Raw genomic sequence first — 26,552 nt, forward strand, 5'->3', positions numbered from 1 at the left:
TGGAGAGAACAAGCGAGAGAGAAAGAAGGGCTGCTCAGGCACAGGGAGACAGCTCAGGGGGTAGGAGTGCATGGAGGGATGGTCACAGGGAAGCGGTACCCATTGGGAGGAAGTGGGAGAGGAGATGTTGCATTGTGCTAAATTGTGGTCAATGTCATGAGACAAAAGTGTATGTGATCTGCTGTATGGAAAGTGTATTTGCTCTGTAAATTTTCACCCAAATCACAATAAAAATAAAAATTAAAAAAAAAAAAAGAAATACTCTCATTAAATACTTCTTGAGAGACAGCATATTTGTCCATGGCATAGGTATAACAATGGAAAGTTTACACAACTTTGGCAACACTTGTCTATTAAAAATAAACAACAGCATTTTCTTTAACACACTTACTTCTGGAGTTAAATGTACTTCCATAGGTGTATATGTTGGCCAGTATCCCATTGTAAGTATGTTTACTGTTAGATCTATAGAGCCCGGATCACTTTGATTCTGCATATACTAAAAACAAACAGAGATATATCCAACATAAAAGTAGTTTAGAAAGTCATCAAAAACAATGACTAAAAAATGATACAATTTAAAAAACACCCTAATATTTTTTTGCATTAATTTTAGTCCTTAGAAAATATTCCACTGAAGATAAAAAGCCAAATAATGTGTCCTACTTCATCTGAAAATCTTTTTTCTTCTCTTAGTATAGCACTATCATCAACATAATATTAGATTCATTGAAGTAAGTTTCATTGTCATTTTTTTGGGGTTCCTTTTCTTTTTCCTTTTGAATTTATGATATTTGAATATGTAAAACATTAAGAGTAATTTTTAAGGATGAGAATTTTGTTTTACATAACTTAAAAATTTTAAAAAGCTGTTTTACTTGAAAAAAAACAAACTCACCTGCTTAAAATGAACCATGATGTCTTTTGAAAGTTCCATGTCCTTGAACATGCCTTCAAGTTTGCTGGTAAAAGCAGCACCACATTCTGTTACAAAAGTAAAGCTGTTTTTATACCAGAAGCAACACGTTATCACAGCAATGCATTCTCTAAAGGTAGAGGGGAAAAATCCCAGGTTTACATATGCTTACCATGTTTTAGTTTTGACAACATAGATTTTTCAGCATCCACAGAAGCACTTTTCCCAACAAGGAGTCTTTTTGCCAAATCTTTCTTATAAAATGCTTCAAATACATCTTTACCTATTTATAATCAAATAAGAATTGCATAAAATATTAGACAGTCAATATGCAAATGTTATAATTCAACTGCTGAAACCCCTAAAAATTGCAAATTATCATTTTTATTTTAATGCATGTCAGCTTTAATGATAATGAAATTCCTAAGTTTCACAGAAGAAAACTTTCAATTCAATCAGTGGCCCTTTCACTTTTTTTTTTTGTATTAACATAAAAATGGAAAATGTTTCTGTCAATTTAGTCATGAAAAAATGGGGCCCAAATATAGATACTTTGATTATATGACCTACTGTTAGTACAGGAGCTCTGGTACAGTAGTGCCTAAGGCATTTGACTGCTAACCAGAAGGCTGGTAGTTCAAACCCATTAGCCACTCCTCGGAAGGAAGATGGGGCAATCTACTTCCACAGAGTTACTGCCTTGGAAACCCAAGGAGGGGTCGCTATGAGTCGGATCCAACTGGATGGCAGAGTGAGTTTGGTTTGGTTTGGTTTAATGTTAGTAAAATAATTTATAATATTTCTTACCATGAATAAACCTGAATATTATCATAATTTTGTCAAGGATTCTCTCTAGTTCTTCATCTGTTGCTTCTTTATTGCCAGCTCTCAACTTTGAATCAACATGCTTTGCTGTGAGATTAAGAGTTTAAATTATTTTAAAAAACAAGCAGTCATTATATAATCCATTTTCTAAATCAGAAAAAAGAATATCCTTAATTTCTACAAGCACCAATTGACAAGTAGCATCCAGGAACCTTTCCAAAATGCTATTATTTTATTATAAAAGAGGGAAGTATCTTATTTTCTAATATAGTTACTTACAAATCATGTGAGAATCAATACTTTCTAAAACTTCAACATAGCCAAAGATTGAATTTTTAGTCAGCTCAAGTAACTTCTCTGATTTCAGAGTAAAAAAATACTTGATTTCAATAATTACATGCTTGGGTTTCATGTTACATTATTGTTCCTGATACTGGAATACTCTCTCTCTTTAAGATGTGGTATAATAAACTAGGACAAGATTTTCTCAAAGAGAAAAGAGTTTTTCTCAGGGTTTCAAGTAGTTAAATTCAAGGTGACACTGTCTTATCACTGAATATAGAGTGATAATAACTTTACTTAATAGCTTCTCGTAGGAGCTCTGGTAGCATAGTGCCTAAGGCATTTGACTGCTAACCAGAAGGCTGGCAGTTCAAACCCACCAGCCAGCCCTCAGAAGGAAGGTTGGGCAATCTACTTCTGTAGAAATACCACCTTGGAAACCCAAGGAGGGGTCGCTATGACTCGGGTTCGACCCCACAGCTGTGAGGTTTTTATTGTTGTTGTTTATAGCTTCTTGTTTCTCAGACTTCTTAAATCAACTATGAGTAGTGGTTTAAGGAAGGGAGAATGAAAGTCTCAATGTATTTATAGAACCTAAGACGTTGAGAAGCCCAAATTCCCAAGTGCTAAACATTAGGCTTCTTTTGGAGAAATCACAATTGAAAAAGTCACGTAACAGTCAAATTAAATTGCCTTATGAATCTGAATTTTCCTTGTTGCTTTTATTAGTATTTTTCTATTATGGAAAATTCTGAATATATATAAAAGTAGATATATGTATGATAAACTCCATGTTCTCATTTTACACCTTCATTAATAACCAATATATATCCAATCTTGTATCACTTACACCTCTCACTGTCCTTAGTCTTCTGTAAATTTGTAAAGTATCTGACTAGTGAAATTCTATGAATCTTGAAATGCTATTATCATGAAATAATTATATAAAGTAATAATTTAAAAACTTTTCATCTTATTATTTTTCAATGGATTTATGAATTTTCTAGGTTGCCTTCTTTCCCTCAGGAGTTAAAAAGTATTATCTGGAGAACTAGATGGTGCCTGGCTATCAATGCCAACCACTCAGAAAGGGATCAAAATTGGAGATCCTGGATAGAGTGGGAGAACAATATGGAACAAAATTCAAGAACTCAAAAATGACCAGAAGTCAGTGTGCTGGTCTGACAGAACCTAGTGGAATCCCTGAGATTATGGCCCCTAGCTGCCCTACAGATCCAGAATTGAACCTACTCCTGTGGCTTCTAGCCAAACAAAAGACAGACACACGAGGTGAACATTTACATTAGGTAGATACACTCCTTGGCGAGATCAATCATGGGAGAATAGAAGGGTTATGTATGCACAGGGAGGCAACCTGGGGGGGGGGAGACATGCATGAGAGGGACAGTCAATGGGAAGAGGTAACTTTGGGGAGGAAGTAGGAAGAGAGCTGTTGCCTTGTGGGAAACTACAGTCATGAGACAAAGTGTATGTGAACTGCTGTATGGATAATGAATTTGTTCTGTAAACTTTCACCCAAATCACAATTAAAAAAACAAAAAACAAAAAACAAAAAAACCCAGAATTACTGGTTGGACAGAAATTGGTGGAACCCTGGAGACTGTGGCCCTAGGTTATCTTTCAGGCCTGGAACTATACTCACGTCTGTGGATTAGCTCTCAGCCAAACAGAAAGACCTACAAGCAGAACACCTACCCCAGGGAGATGCACCCCCTAGATCAATTGGCCATGAGATATCAGAAGGGCAGCATTCACATTGTGGCAAAGACAGGAATGCATAGATAAGAAGGGCACAGGGAAGGGAAGGACAGTCACAGGGAAGAGATGGGAGGAGAGGTTTTTATGGCTGAGGATTGTAATCGTGGTAGTGAAACCAAATGTGCATAAACTGTTGTGAGTAAAACAATCTGCTTTGTAAGTATGCACCCACATCACAATAAAAAATTAAAAAAAAAACTTTTGTGTAACTGAAAAAATGCTACTTTTGAGATCTCATTCAGTTTTATCCTATTTTAACATTAATTAGAGGACTCACAGATGATGATTAAATAGTATCTCATTTTAAATATCCAGAGACTGGTAATTACCCTTGTAATTCAGAGGCATTCATTCATAACAAACCTTCTCAATCCAATTTCTGCATAAAAATTAACTGCTTATAATCAAGATGGAGAATTATAATTGATCTTTACAACATATAGCTCTGAAGCTGCTGGTCCAGTAAATTCAAGTTTATTCTCTAAGAAAAGGACAGATACATAGAATAAACTTTTACTGTACCTTCATTCTTTTGTGAAGAGAAACTTCATTTCTTTACAAGATTACTACTATATTTACTCTCATGTAAATACCATAGATTTATATTTAAAAATACACATGGGTGTTTTTATGGCTTTCTTTGGAAATGTGTGCCCTGATCAGGTTTGATGTAAATCTTACCCCCTCCCCTCCCATGAAGAGCTCGAACATTTTGGGAACGTTCAGTCCCATAAATAGGCTTGAGTTTTGCCTTATTTTTCCATAAAAAATTATAATTTTTTTTTCTACCGATCAATTCTGCAGGCTTATTTGGTCTCTTGTTGATAAATGTTTCAAAGGATTCCTTCATCAAGTTGATAAATTTTTCATTTTTCTGAAAGCACACTTCTATGATGTGGTCCACTTTATCCTTAAAATCTAGCAGGTCTTGCACCATATCTTTATCTTTTTCAGGATTGATAACTATCGTTGTTCCAAAAGTCTATAAAAACAAATAAATAGAAAGTCATCAACAAATTTGTGATACCAAAAATTATTTCTCCTGCTATCAAATAAAAGTTTTATAATTTATACAAATTTAGTTTACATTTTAAAAATTGTTAAGCAAATATATAACTAAGGCTTTAGTGCTATGATGCTGTTTCTGGAAGAATTTATGTTACTGGGAAAATGACCATTGCTTTTTTAAAATTTTTACTCATTAATACAAACTAGTAAGTGTGTCATGACAGAGGAGTTAAGTGGTCAAGTACATTTTTTAAAATATTAAGAATGATACAAGATATGCATATTCTTAACTGTAGGAAAAGCCTTATTTTATGAATATGCCCTGTGAATCTCTGCATGAACATATTGGTATATGTGATGATGACAGGCCATCCTACTTGCATAGTGTTTTACAGAATATTCTTCAGTAAACAATGAACTAGGTCATACTTACTTTGCCCTCAAACAGCAAGATTCCTATTTGATACATACTGAGAAGGTGCCTACCTTGTACCTATTTTAACCTCCTGACTCTAGTTTTCTTTCTCCTTCCTATCTAATCATGAGCAGCCCCAGGTTTTACCCTCTATTTTTTATTTATAAACATTTTATTAAACATTACTACATGATTACGTGTGGCAACAAGAGTTAATTGTTTGATGATGCAAATCACAAGGTGAAGAGGTGTTGAATACAATTATTATTAGAATTTGGGTTGCTATGAGTTGGATCTGACTCCACGGCAGTGGGTTGGGTTTTGCGTTATTAAAAAAAAAAAAAAAAAAAATACATATTTTGTTTTACTGATTTAATGTCATGCTCAACTAATTAGTTTCTCATGTTATTTTGAAATTAGAAGGATCAGTTTTATTTTGATGATGACCTGCTCTGTTGATACGCAGGAGTGTTAGTCATAATCCACCTTTGATTTTTGCTACACAGGTTGAAAACTTCAAAGTGTACTTCTCCTTGTGTTTGTTGTTGTTGTTGTTATTTGCCGTCGAGTCGGCCCCGACTCATAGCGACCCCTCTTTGGGTTTCCGAGGCAGTATCACTATGGAAGTAGGATTGCCCAACCTTCCTTCCGAGGAGTGGCTGGTGGATTTGAACCGCCAGCCTTCTGGTTAGCAGTCAAGTGCCTTAGCCACTATGCTACCAGAGCTCCTAAAGAATATCCCAATGGCAAAAAAAACTTCTAAATTTTCATTAGCTTTTCTTTAAAGTAAAGCTTTATTGCTGATATAGCATAACTCAGTTATGACTTTCAACTCACTATGATCATATAAAATCTTGGGGTGCGTATGCTTAGGCTTTCCACATATAGATCTCAAGCCTGATTATTTCATAAAGCAACATGCAGTCTTTCACTGTCTTTTATTTAATTGAAACTTGTATTGAGATAATTATAAATTCATCTACAGTCTTGGAAACAATACAGAGATCTCTTGTACACTTTGTCCATTTTCCTTCCTCCAATGCTAGCATTTTGCAAAACTATAGTACAATTTGTAAACAGTATATTGACATTGAGATTATCTACTAAACTTATTCAGATTGCCCGAGTTTCACTTGTACTCATTCGCATGTGTAAGTTCCATACAATTTTATGGGAGCTCTGGTGGCATAATGCCTAAGGCATTTGACTGCTAACCAGAAAGCTGGTGGTTCAAACCCACCAGCCACTCCTCAAAAGGAAGGTTGGGCAATCTACTTCCGTAGTGATACCACCTTGGAAACCCAAGGAGGCTATGTCGAGATGGATCTGACATGATGGCAGTGGGATTTTTTTTACAATTTTATCACCTGTGTGCGTTCATGTACCCACCATCAAGGTTAAGATACTGAACAGTTCCAATACCACAAGGGTATCCCTTTTTTCCTTTCTTATAACCACACCTACCACTCTTCCCTTCACCTATCCCTAATCCCTGGTTAACTATTAATCTCTCCTCCATTTCTAAATTTTATCATTTCAAAAATGTTGTATAAATGGTATCATACAGTATGTAACATTTTGGGATTGGCTTTATTTTTTCTCTCAGCATAATTTCCTGGAGGTTTGGTTTATCTTTTAATTCTGTAGTTGTTATTATGTGTCACTGAATTGACTCTGACTCACAGTGACTCTACAGGATAGAGCAGAACTGTCCCACAAGGTCTTCTGGGCTGTAATCTTTTTGTGGGAGCAGACTGCTATATCTTTATCCTGCAGAGCTGCTGGTTAGCAGCTGAGTGCTTTAACCACTGTGTCACAAGGGTTCCTCCTTTTTACTGTAGACTTTAAGAATATAATCACCAGGAAACAAAAACACAAAGGTTTTTGTTAGTGAAAAATTTTTCCTAAGTGACTGAAAACACTAGCTATTTATAAAGGATGGTGATGTAAGATATACTTCTTCCCTTTTTCATCAGTATTATCTAGAGAATGACTTATCATTAAATGGTAAAACAGGGTCATCAGCAAAGTTTCTCAATCTTGGCACTATTGACACTTTGGGCCAGATAATTCTTTGTCATTGGTGGTTGTCCTGTGCATTGCAGCAGTATCCTAGGCTTCTACCCACATTTGTCAGTTGCACCCTCTCAGGTTTGACAACCAAAAAAATCTTCAGTCATTGCCAAATGTCCCAATGAGGGGGTTAGTTCAGGACTGCCTCTGGTTGAGAATCACTAGTCATCAGTATGATCCTGTATTAGCACTGTGGTAGTGCTCACTGCCCTGCAATTCTGCTGGGCATAACACATGAAAACTGAAAGACAATACCCAAGAAGCCTCTGTATTATGGGCTGAATTGGACATGCTATGTATATAGAAAACAAAGGCTTTAAAAACATGAAAACTTAAGCTTAAATAATATACCCTATATCTCCATATAGGAGCTCTGATGGCATAGTGCCTAACGCATCTGACTGCTAACCAGAAGGCCAGCAGTTCAAACCCACAGCACTCCTCAGAAGGAAGACTGGGCAATCTACTTCCGTAGAGATACTGTCTCAGAAACCAAGGAGACCCACTATGAGTTGAATCGACGCAACGACCGTGAGTTTGGTTTTTTCGGTGTATCTATATATAGACTGCTAGGTAATACAGCAGTATACTGACCAATCTAATACATAAAAATGTCTAAGAGTTCTCCCTTAGCAAAAACAAGAGATGATCTTATGTTTAAAAAGCAGACTAGTTTAACCAGAGACAGAAAAGACCTATACAAAGAAAACCACAAAATACTATTTACAAGAACCTAAAAGAGACTTATATAAATGGAAGACTATATCAGAAGGCTGGCAGTTCAAACCCACTAGCCACTCCTCAGAACGAAGACTGAGCAATCTACTTCTGTACAGATACCGTCTCGGAAACCCAAGGAGGTCACTATGAGTTGGAGTCGAAGTCAGTGAGTTTGCTTGTTTTTTGTTTGTTTATAGCATGCTCAGGAGCTCTGGTGGCATAGTTGTTAGGGCATTCAGCTGCTAACTGAAAGTTCAGTGACTCAAACCCACCAACTACTCTCTAAGAGAAAGATCAGATAGTCTGCGTCAGTAAAGATTTATAGCCTTAGAAACTCTATGGGACATTCTACTGTGCTCTAAAGGGTCAGTATGAGTTGGAATTGACTCTATGGCAATGGATTTGGTTTGGTTTTATACCATGCTCATGGACAGGAAGACTTAACATCATGAAAATCTCATTAATACCTGTTCTGGTACTCACCAGGCACTCCTCGGAGAAAAGATGGGGCAATCTACTTCCGTAGTGATACTCGGAAACCCAAGGAGGGGTCGCTATGAGTCGGGTCCGACTCAACGGCACACCACCACCACCACCACAACAGTGCTGCTCTGACAGAAATATACCACAAGTGGGACGGCTTAAACAGGAGTTTATTCTCTTACAGTTTAGGAGGCTAGAAGTCTGAGTTCAAAGTGCCAGGCACCAGAGGCTGTATGAAAGCCCCTCGAACTTGGGCTTCAGCTCTGCCTCTTGCTCTCGGCCCACTAAAGCTAGAGGCATCTTTTCACTCAGGCAGCTACTGGCTGCTGAGGCTAACAAGCTTAAGGGTTGGCAAATAAAATGGCACAGTCCTGATGTTACCAAACCATATGGCAGACCATTTAATTCAAGTCCATTGAAACTCCCAAGGTTGGCAGAGCATGGCAATCTACTGAACAACAACACGGCTACATGCAGGGTTCAAGCGTGCCATAAGCTAGAGACCATTCCCAAAACTGTTTCTTATATACGGGAAGCAGACCACATCCGTAAAGCAGCTACTTAGCTGCTTGTGGTAGTTCCCACCATGGAGCTGATTGTCAGTCTCATCATGGGGAATAACTAGCACCAGCTGCCCAGTCACTCAACCAGGCCTAGCCAAGATGACACACAAACTTAACCACCACAATTCCACCCCTTGTCAACTTGGCACCTGTACAGATCTTCAACGGGTGGTATCTGTACAGATCTCCTTCACTGGGTGACTCCAACTCCAGTCCTCTAGTTCCTGAGTGGCAACCTTACCCCCTTTAGCCTGGCGGGCCTAGTTCCTTTCCCTCTTGGGCATGGCAGCCCTGCCTCTCGCTCTTGGGCAGTGGCTTAACTCCATATCACTAGCTCACATGAATGAGCAGCCCCACACTCCAGAACCAAGCTGGTGAAGGTCTGGCTCTTTGAAACCTAGGGGGCTGTGGTGGTTCCACCTCCAAAGGCCATTGTCCTGCCCTTGAGGCTGAGGCAGCTCGGCTTCCTGTTTTCTTGGTCTCTGCACTTCTGCCAATTAATGCCCAAGAACAACCCACTCCGCCAGGAATCTTCCTGCCCAAAAGACAGTTAGCTTTCTTGCTCAGTGGGCTGGCCAACCTGCTACTCCATTTCTTGCTGGTTTCTTCTACCAATTAATGCCCAAAAGCAATTCACTCCTCCTACCTACCCAGTGGCCACCTGGCTTTGTCGCCTGTAGGCTGGTAAGCCTGTTACTGTTTAATGCCAGTCTCTGGGCTTTGCTACTACTGTCTCTCATGCTGGTCTCTCTGCCAGTCTCTGAGCTCTGCTGTTGCCATCTCTCATGCCGGGGTTTCTCTGCCAGAGTCTTGGGTCAAGGATGTACTCCACTCCTGTTTCCACATTTTAGGTATCCGTCAGAGCAGTACCCTACACTCCCTTGGTACCATACTCTGTTTTGGTTACCTGGTACCGCTCTGGTAAGAATACACCACAACGGTACAGCTTTAACAAACAGTTATTCTTACAATTTGGAGGCTTTAAGTCCAAGTTCAAAGTGCCAGGCTCTAGAGGCTAAATAAAAGCCCCTCAACCTTAGGCTTTAGCTCTGCCTCCTGCCCCACTGAAGTTGGAGGCTTTTCTTCACTCAGACAGCTACTGCCTGCTGACTGACAAGCCCAAGGTTGACAAGTAATAAGGCACAGTCCCAATGTTATTAAACCACATGGCAGGCCATTAATTCAAGTCCATTGGAAGTCCCAAGGTCAGCAGAGCATAGCAGGCTGCTGAACAATGACATGGCTACATGCAGGGTTCAAGCATGCCATATGCTAGAGACCATTCCCCAAGCGTTCTCCTTATATACAAGAAGCAGACCATATCCCTAAGACAGCTTACTCAGCTGCTCACATTAGATTCCACCATGGAGTTGATTACCAGTCTCATCATGGGGCTTACTACATCCAGCTTTCCAGCCACTCAACTAGGCCTAGCTAAGTTGACACACACCCAAAGTGATCTACAGATATAATGCAATCTTGATACAGAGTCCATCATCTTTTTTAAAGAGATGGAGAAACTACCACCAACTTTATATGGAAAGGAAAGAGACTCCAGATAAGTAAAGCACTAAAGAAGAAGAACAAAGTAGGAGGCCTCAGACTCCCCAATCTCAAAACCCACTCACTACACAGCTACAATAATTAAAACAGCCTGGTACTGGAACAATGACAGACACATTGCCAATGGAACAGAATTGAGAACCCAGCAGTAAATCCATCTACCTATGGACAGCTAATCTTTGACAAAGGGCCAAAACTCATTAAATGGGAAAGAGATAGTCTCTTAAATAAATGGTGCAGGCAAAATTTGATATCCATTTGTAGAAAAATGAAACAGGACCCATATTTCACACCACATACAAAAATGAACTCAATTTAGACCAAAGCCCTGAATATAAAACCTAAAACCATAAAGACCATCAAAGAAAAAATAGGGATAAACTTAAGGGCTTTAATTCAGGGCATAAATACATTATTGAATATAACTAAAAATGTACAAACACCAGAAGACAAAACAGATGACTGGGACCTCCTAAAAATTAGACACTTACATGCATCAAAAGATTTTACCAAAAGAGTAAAAAGAGATCCCACACACTGGGGAAAAATTTTTGGCAAGGACATATTGAACAAGAGACTAATCCTCTTAAAATTTACAGAAAATTTTAACAATTTAACAACAAATAATCCAATTAAAAAATGGGCAAAGGATGTAAGAGACATTTCACACTTCACCAAAGAAGACATTCAGGCAGTGAACAAATAGATGAAGAAATGCCTGCAATCTTAAGCCATTAGAGAGATGCAAATCAAAACAACAATGAGGTATCATCTCACCCCAGCACTCAAAGGAAAGTTCAAAAGAAACAACCACAAAAGCTGGCAAGGGTGTGGAGAGACTAGAACCCTTATATACTGTTAGTGGGACTGTAAAATAGTATAACCACTGTGGAAAATGTTATGGTGCTTTCATAAAATGCTGGCAATAGAAATACCACATGCTCCAGCAATCTTACTACTATGTATATATTCTAGAGAAATAAGAGCTGTGACACAAATAGGTACATGCACACCCATGTTCACCACAGCACTATTCAAATAACAAATAAGATGGAAAGAACCTAAATGCTCATCAATGGAGGAATGGATCAAAAAACTATGGTACATTCACATAATGGAATACTACAAAATGTTAAACAACAATGATCAATCTGTGAAACATCTCACAACACAGATGAACTTAGAGGCTATCATGGTCAGTGAAGTTAGTCAATCATAAAAAGACAAATATTATATGAGACCACTATTGTAAAAAATTAAGAAAAAGGTTTCACAAAAAAAGAAATATTCTCTGATGGGGTGGGTGGGGAAGGGAGGGTAAACCACTAACTAGAGGGTCACATATTAACTTGATTGAAGGAAAACAAAAAGAAAAAAAAAATTCAATATATTTGTCCTAAAAGGGATTGAAGTGTGTGTGGGGGGGAAGCAGATTAGGAAAAAACCACTAGTTTCTGAAAATCATGATGGTGGAATTAAACCAGTGTTCATGTTGATGACAAATGTCCAAATAGTAGTTCTTTACGTCACATACCAGGATGTTATTCATCACTGTTTTTGTTATTTAAAAGAAAAAAACCAAAACTTAAATATTTAAAGGTGATACAGCAGAAAAAGGAAGACTATTATTCTCTTTTTTATCTGTGATCAAAGAACAAAAGTTACTTCAAAATAGTTTAATTCCTTTGCCAGGGTACTAAAGTATTTTAAAGATAGGACAACCATTCCCCTTGTATAAAGTACAAGTAGAATTATCTCTAAGACAAAATTCTGAAATACCTTGATGTATTCACTCCAGTGTTGCAGTAGTATCTGCTGACCACCTTTTACCCGACTGAACAACTGGTACATCTGTGTAAGATCAGGTACTCTATTCTCATCAAGTAAGTGATCAAGCCCTAAAATCATATTGTAAATGTTAACATATTACATCAGTAAATCAACATTAATAAAAACTAAACAAGAATATGCTTCAAAAACTGGTTAATATATAATTTAGAAATTTAGAGAGTATGTACAACACTTCATTATTTCTATACAGGAAAGTTGGTGTAGTTCTCTATCTGAGATAGATGCTATTAGGTGAATCTCATTTCCTGAGCATGTTGGGAGATTTATTTACTTTTTCATATCACTAAAGTCTGGTAGCATAGTGGCTAAGACACTTGCCTGCTAACCAGACGGCTGGCGGTTCAAACCCACCAGCCACTCCTCGGAAGGAAGGTTGGGCAATCCTACTTCCGTAGTGATACTGCCTCGGAAACCCAAGGAGGGGTCGTTATGAGTCAGGGCCGACTCGACGGCACATAACAACAACAACAACAAAGTTCTCTTATTTTGCTAAAGCAACATTTGTTGTTGTTGTTATGTGCTGTTGATTTGGACCCGACTCATAGCGACCCCTCCTTGGGTTTCCAAGGCAGTATCACTACGGAAGTAGATTGCCCAACCTTCCTTCCAAGGAGTGGCTGGTGGGTTTGAACCTCCAACCTTCTGGCTAGCAGTCAAGTGCCTTAGGCACTATGCTACCGAGCTCCAAAGCAACATTTAGTAATCTGAAAAATACTCATACAATTATTTAACCTGGGGGGATCATAAGTCTTAGGTTAAGAATTGATGTAGTCCGTGAGAAAACTCATCTGTCAAAACACAAGCTATCAAATCTATTTATTTTAGATGATGCCTACTTTTATTTACATATATAATAAACTGAGAGAGAAATATTTATTATTTAACAGGTATTGTAAAATATTCAACACTGCATTTTTAAGGTTTTTACTGTTAAAGGTATTTAAATTTTTACAAAGATTTTATAAAACCATACCTTAATCAGAAGAGCTTTTATAGAAGATTTTCTAAATATTTGCTTTATTATAACAATGGAAGGCAGCTAAATTAGAGTAGGAAAACTGTGAGTTAGTCATGTTCCTTCACAGAGTTTCAGGCTTTTCTGTAAAATGGGCATCATGTCTATACATTTCAGGTGGTATAGTCAGTTGATCAGTGTTCTCCAAAAGTTCATGTTTATTTGCAACTTCAAAATATGACCCTTATTTGGAAATAGGGTCCTTATAGATATAATTAGTTAAGATGAGGTCATACTGGATTTGGGTAGGCCCTACATCTAATGACTAGTGTCATTGTAAGAAAAAGAGAGGAAAACAGATACATAGAGAAGATGGCAATGTGAAGATGGAGTGATGTGCCTATAAGTCAAGAAATACCAAGGATTGCTGGCAACCATTAGGAGAAAGGCAGGGGATGGTTTCTCCCTCAGAGCCTCCAGAAAGAACAAACCCTGCCAACACCTTCATTTCAACTTCTGGCCTCCTGAAATGTGAGAGAATTAATTTCTGTTGTGTTAAGTGACCCAGTTTATGGTAATAGATATGGCAGTACTAGGAAATGAACACAGGTAGTTTTAAAATGCATGGTGGTATTATAATTATAATTATGAATCCTTACCAAGACCTCCAAATGCTAGGTATTTCTCTAAATTATGTTTTCATCTACTTATGTAAATAATTTTTTAAATTTTATTACTGTAAAATATCAAGTAACTTTTAATTTTGTAATTTATCTTATTGAAATCCTAAATATCTTCTTAAAAAATTAAAAGCTTTTTACTTTTTAAATGCCTGTAAAATAATTTAGAATAAGCCTTTACGTATATATAATTTACTATTTTCTTGAAACAACTTTACTTATCAAAGTATGTGTTAAAATAATTTATGCAAATTTCTACTATTTTCTGGAAAATTTTTTTGTAAAGTGACTGTTTTTAAAAAAATCTAATACAAACTCTAAATGCATTTATTTTTATAGTGGACAGTAAGTGAAGATCTCAATTATGTAAAAATACATCACTTATATATAAGTTTCAGTGTGGAATAATAGAAAAAATATATCCAGATTTGAATCATGGTTTTGCAACTTATAAGCTATGTGATTTGGGGTACTGATATCAAGCTTTCTTGAGCCTCAGTTTTCTTATTTTTAAAATGAAGATTAATCGTATCATAGGATTGTTCTATGATTGAAAGACATTAACATGAAATACAGTACTTTATAATAGTAGATGCTCAATAATGTTAATTCTCTTCCCTTTTGGCTTCTTTCAGGTTTCACTTAGATGTCCCAATTTTAAATAATTCATTAGAGACAATAATACTATTATCTGCCAATGTAGAACCTAAACCAGAATATATCTGGGTACTATTTAGAGCCCTCCCAAAACTAAACCTTTTATTTTCCAATAGCATAAAAAAGATCCTGTAGTTTCCAAAACCAAAAAAACCCACTGCTGTCAAGTCAATTCTGACTCACAGCGGCCCTATAGGCCAGAGTAGAACTGCTCCAATAGGGTTTCCAAGGCTATAAATCTTTACAGAAGCAGATTGCCTCATCTTTCTATTGCAGAATGGCTGATGGATTCAAACTGCCTACCTTTTGGTTAGCAGCCAAATGCTTTAACCACAGCATCACTAGAGCTCTACCAGTTTTCAAAGACATTTAAAATGACTTCCAAATGGTAACATTACCTAACAGCTTTGGAAAGGGCCATTAAAGCACTAAAGGGCTACAAAAGGTTAGAATATCCTCGTTACAATTTTAAGAGAATTAAGAGCATTTTGAAGACTAAATTGAAAAAGGATGTAGATCGAGTTGAACATATCAATGTAAACTTTGAAAGTGTGGGATATAAGAAGCGTCTCAGTGGTGTTCCAAAGCACCAATGTTTGAATTTGTCTTTAACAAAGTTTTACTATTATTATTAACAAATGTAAAGTGTAAGTTAAAACTGTACAATTATCAATATTATGTATTCTCTTTTCTGTTTGCTTGTTTTTCAAAGATAATTGGGATAGAAAAGTATACTCATGCTTAAGGAGGCCACATATTTGGTAGCTCAACTAATAGTACATTCACAAGGGTATTCAACACAGTTAAATAAATTTTCAAAGAAATGTGATAGCTTTGAATAAGTATACCTATTTATATTAGCAAAAGCTCTTTGATCATTATCTGTACTGTCAGAGTTTACATGATAAATGATAAAATAAAGGAAAACAAGTATTACTGTAAGTATTCAAGCTGGAAATCCATTTGTACAATCAGGGTGGCAGAAGGCCCTTTAGCCTGGCATCTAGGTTTCCAAGTATATTTGTAGTCTAGAGGATCTCTTAGGATCTTTCAGCCTAGATAGTATTGTGACTTTAGCAGTAAACTGTAGTTCTAGCAGACACACTTCACTATTTTCCTCACTAAAACTCTTTCAAGATTTTTTCTCTCAATGACTAATATGATTATTAGAAAAGATTTTTTAATTATCTCATTAAAATAACAAATGTCCTTATATTGCTATATACTATGTTTCACTTTGTTTCCTAACAATTTAAGAACAATCATTCAGTTTAACTTATACAAGAGTTAGGAAAATTTACCTTTCTGCAGAATTGCTGTTAAATGTTCTCCTAAGAGCTGTTTCTCCACACAAGCAATTAGTGGTTTCCTATAAAAGGCAAAAAGAGTAAGCATCAGATGATTTACTCTTTGCAAACTGTGTAATACAAATGGATCAACAGCTCCAGTGGAAAACGACACCAGCAGAAAGGCAAGCATATCTTTGAATAAAAGTAGATTGCCTTGAACTTTGTTGGTAGTTGGCATTTAGGCTCTATTTATTTTTTGAATGTTAAGTTTTGCCCTCCATAATACAGCATTACTATCACTTGCTGACAGTTTCCTGAATTGCAGACAGAAATTTGAGAGCAGATTCTAGAACCCCTAAAGAGCATGCTGAACACTTCAATCTGGTATCAGTGGTGATCATTATGTTCATCTCTAAGGTACAATTATTACTAAAATACAGGGCTCACGTGACCCACAGGTTTGATAAGATTGTGAAAATTTTCTGTTATTATCTTTTCACCTTAGAATTCAAACCTTCGGTCTTTGTTTCTCCTTGTATCTCGAACGTATACACTGTCTAATTTGGCCTGTTTTTGAATTTCACACATATAAAGAGAATAATACTATCCAAAAATAACATTCATAGAAAAATACAGCAGATCTTCAAATATTAATTTTTTACAGGAATGAAAATCTAAGAAAGGTTATTTAGGGCCTATGGGTTTTTTCCTATAAAGGTTACTCACGATCAAAACCAACAAAGACTTTATCCTTACTTATTGGCATTATCTGCCACTACTTATCATTTTCTTCTTAAAATATCATTCATTTGACTTTTATGACTCTATTCTCTCCTATATTCCTTCTTCCATCTCTGGTTATTTGTTCTCAATCTCTCTCATGGCCTCCTCTTCTTCCACTCCCCAGTCAAGCATATCCCATATAATCTCTGAATAATCTTGTGGCTTCAGCTCAACCATCATTTATCTGGAGAATCTGGAGTTCCCATAGGCTTATCAAATTCAATATGCCTTTTGTGGCATAGTGCCTAAAGTATCTCATTGCTAACCAAAGACTGGCGGTTCAAAGCCACCAGCCACTCCTGGGAAGATTGGGCAATCTACTTCCATAGTGATACCGTCTTGGAAATCCAAGGAGGGGTCGCTATGAGTCGGATCCAACTCAACAGCAGTGAGTTTTTTTTTTTTTTTTTTTTAAAGCAATTTCATCTTTTCTTTCCTGTCATAATTTTGCCCCTTTATTTCATCTTGTCTGTCCCCTTCGTCCATCAAACCAATGAGTCAACAAGTTTTGCATATTCTATCATTTTAATCTCTCTTTTCTCCTTTGCTTCTGCTCTTACCTCTTATTGTTTGAATAAATATTCTAGGCCAGAACACAAATACATAATTTCTCCCTTTTCTATTATCCTAGCTACATATCAACCTCAGGTTTAGAGGAAAAAAAATAATTAGATGAAAAGAGAAAATAATATGATTGAGTATCATAAACAAAATTTAGAGCTTTACTAGGTGTCTCATAAAAAGTTAAAAATCAAAATTAACCAATATTCAATTTTATCCCTTAATGTAAGTACAATTTCTTTTGTCTAATAACCCAAAGATTCCAGCCTGAATTACTTTCTTTGGACAAAATTTTGTAACACAGCACTTAGTAAAAATATAACTTACAAAGCTGAATAATACAAGTAGTATATATAATATATGCTGGAATAAAAATACTTTTAGATAATACTGAATTAATCTACTAAGATCCTATTTATTTCAGGAGCTAGGAAAAGGTTTTATCTCCAGTAAAATAACAAAAACTAAATAAACATGTAGTACTTACTGTGTACTGTGGTCTAAATATGTGATTACTCGGTCTCCTTCTTCTTCTAAACGTTTACTTACATGGTTAAGATATTCTGGAACCTTTCAAACAAAACATTTAGACACTTTAGTAACAAAGATTCTTAAATAACCAAGCTCAAAAATTAGGTTTTGCTTATAAAATTAAACAATCCCTGCCCACAAACCCAAAATACATGTACAAGACAAATATTAATAAAGATTAATTTGGGAAGGGAGGGGGTTGTAGGGTATAAAATGGAGTGTGTGTGTGTGTGAATGAGTGAGAGAAAAACAGAGTGAGAGAGAAGGAATATGCAGTAGAACTTTTCCTTCAACTTAATTCTAGAAATTAAAAGTAATCTCTAGAATTAACACAAAGGTAGCATTTTATTCTTGTACGCTGTTAATAAGAATTGGGTTGATGCCACAATGTTCCTTCATCAATGGAGTTCCACAGGAATGTGAGCAATCGCACTTGGGTTAGAGGATATAGAAGCTTAACAGCAATTCCTCTCCTGTCCAACAGCTGGGATCAGCAAGAAAATATAAACAACAGGTTGGGTCTTCATTTGGAGACACCACACAACGTGGCCTCTGGAAAGCTCATAATACATTTCACTTACATACACTTGACAACACAAGAAAGTTCCTATGGCATTGGTCTTTAAAGGTTCCAATCTGATTGGCTGGAGCCATGCCAAGTACCTGACATAAAACTTGCTCTCCAAAATTAGGATTATGGAACTAATGGCTGGAGTCCATCCTGTGCATTAACAAGAGATATCTGGGTAATAAGTTCTTATGGTCTATCTTAGGAGGATTATGCTCTAATACCCGGAAAATTGGTCATTAAGATTTTTTTTTGGTTTATAGCACGTTATTTAGGAAATTTTTTTGGATGCTTTTCACAGATGAGAATACTTGATGTGTTCAATTTTTCTTTCTATTTAGTATTTATCTCCTATCCTCTTGCTTGAATTTGAGTTTTTACACACTTTCAGAAACTATCTTATTGGCTTTTTATTGGAAGGCAATAATTTTTTCTTTTTAATTTTTATTGTGATTTGGGTGAAAGTTTACAGAGAAAATTAATTTTCAATATACCAGTTCACAAACACTTTCTCTCATGACATTGACTGCAATTTCCCACAATGCAACAGCTCTCTTCCCACTTTGGAAGCAATAGTTTTTTAAGTTAAAGAAATTAAGTAAGATTTCAGTAGACTGTAGCCTTCAGAAGATTTTCAATAAAATGTTCTTAACTGTGTGAAAAGACAAACATTTAGAAACTGACACCTATATGCACATCTACAGAAATGAAATAAGGCAATTCAGAAAACCATGCACTCTCACCTCTCTTTCTTGCATTAATCTTTGGCCTTCTGCAGCATATAAACAATTAGTTTCTTCCAAAAATTTCAGTTCAAATGAATCTTTATACACCTAAGAAATGAGGAGTCATTTACTGATTACAGAAAAGAAACACGTATTTTAAAGTGCTAATGCATCCTAATACATGAGGGCTGTCACTCCATACTTCTGCAGTTCCCGGTATTAAGAAGCTGACTGAAACTTTATAGACAGATTCAGTTGAACAGTGAGGCAGACCCACTATCTATGTGCATATGCTTTTCTGTAGAACTGCTGCTTCAGGTCATCTGTACATTTTTCTATGGAGTATTATTGGGTCTGTGTCTGCAGCACCTTTCTATATATTAAAGAATTTAAACCTTTGTCTTTTACCTGACTGGTCTTTGTTTATGGTATTTTTTCATTGAGGAAATTTCTATTTTTACGTAGTCTTATTTATCAATCTTTCCTCTTATGGCTATTGGTTTAGAGTTGAGAGTTGTTCCCTCAGTGATTAAAACGTCTTCCATATTTTCAAGATTTTGTTTTTATATTTAAATCTTTGAAACACCACTTATTTTGGTGTAAGGAGTTAGGCAAGAATTCAAGTTTTTTTCCTTATAAACTGTAGGAAATTATTATTAGGACATTTAGCATAGTAAGATATTTACCTGAAGGTCAGAAAGCATACTCAGTAGACTTCGCAATAGACTTCTATCCACAGCTTCACCATTTCTCTCTCGTTCGATTAATAGAAGAATACCATCAATAGTTTTACTCTGAACCATTTTATCACTTATAATATGGTTCCTAAATAGTTCTAATCCCATATCCCTGTACAAACAGTAAAAAATAAAAAAATATATTTTAGTTTCACACTTTAGAAGTTTTAGGTAAAGCTCCAGCTGTACTACCATCAAAAAAAAAAAAAAGTTGATTTGCTAATTCTCTAACTGCCAAGTTCCCCCCACCCCCCCAAGTTTAGTATGCCTTATATTTCTTTCCTTAAACAAAGCTGTGCTATTTTTCTGGAGTAGGTGAGGCAAACTATCATAAGAAAATTAAGTCTATGTAACATAAAAATCTGCTTATCTTTAGCTCATGGTTCACACCATCCTTCATGGGTGAGTGATTACAGATGCTAAAGGATTTTAGAACTATCCCCACTCCTGTTCCACACCCTTTACTAGCCACTCAAGTGTTCTTTTCTTTTCCATTTTATTATCCTTCTACTGGTGCTCTTTCATCCAGCAAATCCTCTTTTTTCTTCAGATCTTTTGGTACCCTCCTATATTTGTCCTTTCCACTGGAGAAAATAATTTGAAATGTGACTGTAAGAGTTCATTATACTTCCTTAAGTCATTACCAAAATAAAACAAACAAACAAACAAAAACCAATCTTTTAATTTAGGAAGGTAATTCAGCTTCCTGAAAAAAAAAAAAAAAGTCACTGTGTGCTGTGATGTTACTCTATGTTGTGCTTGAAAACTTCTGCAGGTTCCCTCATTGCCTAACTCTATTGAAGGGGAGGGGGCTGGATAAAAAATACATGGGCATATGCTCTGGTGGTGTAGTGCCTAAGGCATCTAACTGCTAACCAGAAGGCTGGCAGTTCAAACCCACCAACCACTCCTCAGATGGAAGATTGGGCATTCTAGTTCTATGGAGATGCCCTCTCAGAAACCCACAGAAGGGTCGCTATGAGTCGGGATTGACTCGATGGCAGAGAGTTTCTTTTTTCTTTCCTTTTTATCAGAAATGCTGAATTGGCATTTTAGGGGCATGGTGGAATGGGGAGGGGACAGTAGTGCCTGAGAGGTAGGTAGGCTGCATATAGGGTTCTTGGAAGTCTATAGTTAAAATCTAACTTCTCAAAAGGCAGATTTCTAGCCACTTCTCCCATAAACTGTACACTGAAACCATAATAAACATTTCTATGTTCCTTGAACATGCCAAATGTATGAGCTTCCATATACTTCAAATATAATCTATAAATCACAATATGGAGGCAATAAACTATGGTGGTTAAACATGCAGGTTCTAAGAGCCAGACTGCCTGGGTTTGAATCCTGGCTTTACTACTTGCTTGTTATATGACCTTGGGCAAGGAACCTCTGTGCCTCTTTACCTACAAAATGGGGATTATCAATAGATTAATGTAAACCTGTAAAGTGAGCATTAAATATATTTTTATTTAACATTTTATTGTGATTTGGGTAAAACTTACTTTACAAAGCAGATTCGTTTTACAATCAACAGTTCATACATGTTCTGTTTTGTGACAATGGCTACATTCCCTGCAGTGTAACAGCTTTCCTTACACTTCCTCCCTGTGGCTACCCTTTCCCTGTGTCCTTCTTGCCTATGCATTCCTGCCTCCTTACCTTTCTCCCTGTGCAAATGCTACCCTTCTGATTTCAAGTGGTTGATTGTTTTAAGGAGTGCATCTCCCTGGTGTAGCTATTTGGCTTCTAGGCTTGTCTATGGTTTGGTTGAGAGTTATGCCTCAAGAGTGAGTTCAATTCTGGGCCTGAAGAGTGACTAGGGGCCATAGTCTTGGGGTTTTACCAGTCTCTATCTGACCAATAAACCTGGTCTTTTTTTATGTTTTTAAATTTTGTTCCAGGGGGATTAGATGCATTTAGACTTGTAAAACATTTCAAAACAGTGCCAGGTGTATAATCAGTGCTTAGTAAATGTTTATTATTACTATTCTACCCCATTAAGAAGAGGGAGCAGTGATCTTCAGTAATAGAATTCTCCCCTTTCTTAAGAAAGGTCCAGGTTTGATTCTCAGTCAGTGCACCTCTAGTGCAGCCACCTTTCATGTGTCAGTGGAGGATTGCATGTTGCTATGATACTGAACAGATTTCAGTGGAGCTTCTGGGCTATGATGGGCTCAAAAGAAAGACTCATTGATCTACCGGTGAAATAATCAGCCCTCAAGAACCCTATGGAGCAAAACGGTCCAATCCATTGTGCAAGGGGTTGCTATGAGTTGGGGTCCGATTCAATGGCAGCTAACAAAAACCACCGCATTAATACATTCAGTTCATTGACCTCTGTAATTTTTACCAACATCTCAGTCTACCTGGCCTCACTTCCATTCATACCTACCTACAGTTTACACATGATCCATCACTTTCATCATTTTCACACCGATACCCTCCTCAACTGTCCTATTTTCTTGTCCTGCCACAAACTACTAAACTTACCCAGCAAAGCCTTTCGTTGTTGTTATTAGGTGCTGTCGAGTTGGTTTTGACTCATTGTTACCCCATGTGACAGAGCAGAACTGCCCCGTAGGGTTTTTTTTAGCTGTAATCTTTCTAGCTACCACTCATCTGTCAGTCCATCATGCTGTGGTGGCCTGCATGTTGCTGTGATGCTGGAACCTATGCTTTCGGTATTTCAAATACTAGCAGGGCACTCAGGGTACCTAAGTTTCAGTGGAGCTTCCAGACTAAGACAGACTAGGAAGAAAGAAGAGTGGTCTACTTCTGAAAATATTGTCACTGAAAACCTTATGAATAGCAGTGAAACACTGTCTGATACAGTGCTGGAAAATAATCCTCTCAGGTTGGAAGGCACTCAAAACAAGACTAGGAAGAACAGCCTCCTCAAAGTAGAGGCAACCTAAGTGACATGAATGGAATAAAACTTTTAGAACTTTCATTTGCTGATGGAGCATGACTCAAAATGAGAAGAAACAGCTACAAACATCCATTAATAATCAGAAAGTGGAATGTATGAAGTACATAATCTAAAAAAGTTTGAAGTTGTCAAAAACGAAATGTAATGAATAAAAACTGATATTCTAAGCATCAATGAGCTGAAATGGACTGGTACTGGCCATTCTGAATCAGACAAACACATTGTCTACTACACTGGGAATGACAAAGTAAAGAGGAAAGGTGTTACGTTCGTTGATAAAAAGAACATTTCAAGATTTATCCTGAAGTACTATGCTGTCAGTGATAGGATAATATCCATATGCCTACAAGGAAGACCACTTAATACTATTATTATTCAAATTTATGCACCAACTACTAAAGCCAAAGATGAAGAAATTGAGAATTTTTACCAACTTACGCTGTCTGAAATTAACCAAACATGCTACCAAGATGCATAATTACTGGTGATTGGAATGTGAAAGTTAGAAACAAAGAAGGATTAGTGGTTGGAAAATATGGCCTTGGTGACAGAAATGATGCCAGGGTTCGTATGATAGAATTTTCTAAGACCAACGACTTATTCATTGCAAATACCTTTTTGCAACAACATAAATGGGAGATTTTACAGACAGAATACACAGGAATCAAATCAACTATATCTGTGGAAAGAGATGATGTAGACGCTCAATATAATCAGTCAGAACAAGGCCAGGGACTTACTGTGGAACAGACTATCAATTGCTCATTTTCAAATTTAAGTTTTAGTTGAAAAAAATTAAAACAAGTCCACAAGAGCCAAAACAAAAAACCAAAAAATCAAACTCACTGCCATGAGTCGGATGCGACGCACAGCAACCCCTCCATGGGTTTCCAAGGCAGTATCACTATGGAAGTAGATTGCCCTATCTTTCTTCCAAGGAGTGCCTGGTGGGTTTGAGCTGTCAGCCTTCTGGTTAGCAGTCAGATGCCTTAGGCACTAGAGACCTCAATCATACCTGAATTTAGAGACCATCTGAAGAACAGATCTTATGCAGTGAACACCAGTGACCAAAAACCAGATGAGTTGCGGGATGACATCAAGGACATCATACATGAAGAAAGCAAAAGGTCATTACAAAGACAAGACAGAAAGAAAAGACCAAAATGGATGTCAGAGGAGACTCTGAAACTTACTCTCGAATGGTAAGTAGCTAAAGCAAATGGAAGAAATGATGAAGGAAAAGAGCTGAACAGAAGATTTCAAAGGGTAGCTCAAGAGGACAAAGTAAAATATCTGTGATGGTTAAGGCTGTGTGTCAGCTTGGTTGGGCCATGACTTTGAACAGCTTGGCAGCTGGATACAGTTATTACCCATGATGACACTGGATGTGGTGTAATCAACTGCATGGTGGAATGTGCTATGAGCAACTAATTAGTTCTTTCAGGGTGTGGCCTGCTTCCAGTATTTATGGGGAAGCTTTGAGAAAGGTCTCTAGATTTTTGGCACATTTGGATCCTATATTTGGCTGAGTCTTCATCTCCAGTTCCTGGACTTGACCAGTGGCCTTCCACACTGCCTGCTGATCTTGGGATTGTTCCTAGACCTGAATCAGTAGTACTCTGGAATGTTGCCTGTTATCTTAGGATTATGCCATTTTACCTGCCAACCTTGGGTTCATCAGCCTCAGCAGCCTGAGGTGCCTTAGCTGTCTCAATTAGGAACTGCCCACAGCTCCAGTGGGTCAGGAACTAGAGGCTGAGTCCAAGGTCAAAGGACCTTCACTCAGCCGCTAGAACTGGCACTCTGAATTCAGACTTTTAGTCTCCTAAACTGTAACAGAATAAATTCTTGTTTCTTAAAGCCATCCACTTGTGGTATGCATATTATAGCAACAGGAGAGAACCAAGACAGAATTATAATGAAATGTGCAAAGACTTGCAGTTGGAAAATCAAAGAGGAAGAATATGCTTGGCATTTTTCAAGCTGAAAGAAATGAAGGAAAAATCCAAGCCTTAAGTTGCATTACTGAAGGATTCTACAAGCAAAATAAGGTACTCTGGTGGCATAGTGGGTAAGGCATTTGGTTGCTAAACAGAAGGTCAGCAGTTCAAACCCACCAGCTTCTCCATGAGAGGAAGATGAAGCAATCTACTTCCATAAGGATTTACATCCTTGGAAACCCAATGGGGGCACCATAAGTTGGAAATGACTTGATGGTAGTGGGTTTATGAGCAAAAATACTGAATGACATAGGAAGCATCAAAAGAAGATGGAAGGAATATACAGAGCCACTGTACCAAAAAGAATTGGTCGATGTTCAACCATTTCAGGAGGGAACATATGATCAAGTACCAAAGGTACTGAATAAAAAAGTCCAAGAGGCACTGAATGAGTTAGTGTAGAACAAGGGTTCAAGAACTGATGGAATATCCACTGAGACATTTCAACAAATGGATGCAGTGCTGGAGGCACTCACTTGTTTATACCAAGAAATTTGGAACATAGCTACCTGGACAACCAACTGGAAGATATCCATACCTGTCCCTATTCCAAAGAAAGGTGATCCAACAGAATGCAGAAATTATCGAATAGTATCATTAATATCATACTCAAGTAAAATTCGGCTGAAAATAATAAAAAAACAGTCATAACAGTACATTGACAGGGAACTGCTAGAAATTCAAATCAGATTCAGAAGAGGATGTGAAACAAGGAATATTCCTGATGTCAGATGGATCGTAGTTAAGAGCAAAGAATACCAGAAAGATATTGACCTGTGTTTTGTTGGCTATGCAAAGGCATTTGACTGTATGGATCATAACAAATTATGGATAACATTGCAAAGAATGGGAATTCCAGAATACTTAATTGTGCTCATGAAGAACTTTTACATAGACCAAGAGGCAGTTGTTTGAATGGAACAAGGGGATACTACATGGTTTAAAATCAAGAAAGATGTGCTGCATCCATACTTATTCAATCTGTATGTTGTGCAAGTAATCTGAGAAGCTGGACTATAAAAAAAATGTGGCATTCAGTTTGGAGGAAGACTTATTAACAACCTGAAATATGCACATGACACAACTTTGCTTGCTGAAAACAAAGAATATTTGAAGCACTTATTGATGAACATAAAAGACTATAGCCTTCAGTATGGATTACATTTCAACATAAAGAAAAAAAAATCCTCACAACTGGACCCTCATGATAAATGGAAAAAAGACTGAAATCATTAAGGTTTTCATTTTACTTGGATGCACAATCAATGTCCATGGAAGCAACGGTCAAAAGATCAAACGTATGTATTGGGCAAATCTGCTACAGATGACCTCTTTCAAGTGTTTAAGAGCAAAGATGTCACTCTGAAGACTAAGGTGCACCTGACCCAAGCTGTGGTATTTTCAATAGCCTCATATTCATATGAAAGCTGAGTGATGAGTAAGGAAGACTACAGAGGAACTGATGCATTTGAACTGTGGTATTGGTGAAGAATACTGAATATACTATGGATTGCTAGAAGAATGAACAAATAACTTTTGGAAATACAGCCCAAATGCTCCTTAGAAGTGAGAATGGCCACATTTCACATCAGGTATTTTGGTCATGTTATCAAGACAGACCCTTCCCTGGAGAAGGATATCATGCTTACAAAAAAG

The 26,552-nt window shown here is 37.0% G+C and overlaps 1 protein-coding gene across 1 annotated transcript in view; it reads right to left on the minus strand.

Annotated features, from left to right (window-relative positions):
• CUL4A (cullin 4A) overlaps nt 1–26,552 on the minus strand; it is an 83,896-nt gene that overhangs the window by 21,365 nt on the left and 35,979 nt on the right. The window contains exons 6-15 of the mRNA XM_007942384.1: nt 19,914–20,076; nt 19,246–19,335; nt 17,891–17,973; nt 16,072–16,139; nt 12,407–12,525; nt 4,592–4,784; nt 1,724–1,828; nt 1,089–1,199; nt 899–984; nt 392–499 (exon numbers count right to left, since the gene is read on the minus strand). Coding sequence (XP_007940575.1) covers nt 392–499; nt 899–984; nt 1,089–1,199; nt 1,724–1,828; nt 4,592–4,784; nt 12,407–12,525; nt 16,072–16,139; nt 17,891–17,973; nt 19,246–19,335; nt 19,914–20,076 — 1,126 coding nt within the window. The remainder of the gene's footprint in view (nt 1–391; nt 500–898; nt 985–1,088; nt 1,200–1,723; nt 1,829–4,591; nt 4,785–12,406; nt 12,526–16,071; nt 16,140–17,890; nt 17,974–19,245; nt 19,336–19,913; nt 20,077–26,552) is intronic.

This window comes from Orycteropus afer, unplaced genomic scaffold, assembly GCF_000298275.1.
Source record: "Orycteropus afer afer isolate SDZICR_OR568_19922 unplaced genomic scaffold, OryAfe1.0 scaffold00089, whole genome shotgun sequence".
NCBI classification, from domain to species: domain Eukaryota; kingdom Metazoa; phylum Chordata; class Mammalia; order Tubulidentata; family Orycteropodidae; genus Orycteropus; species Orycteropus afer.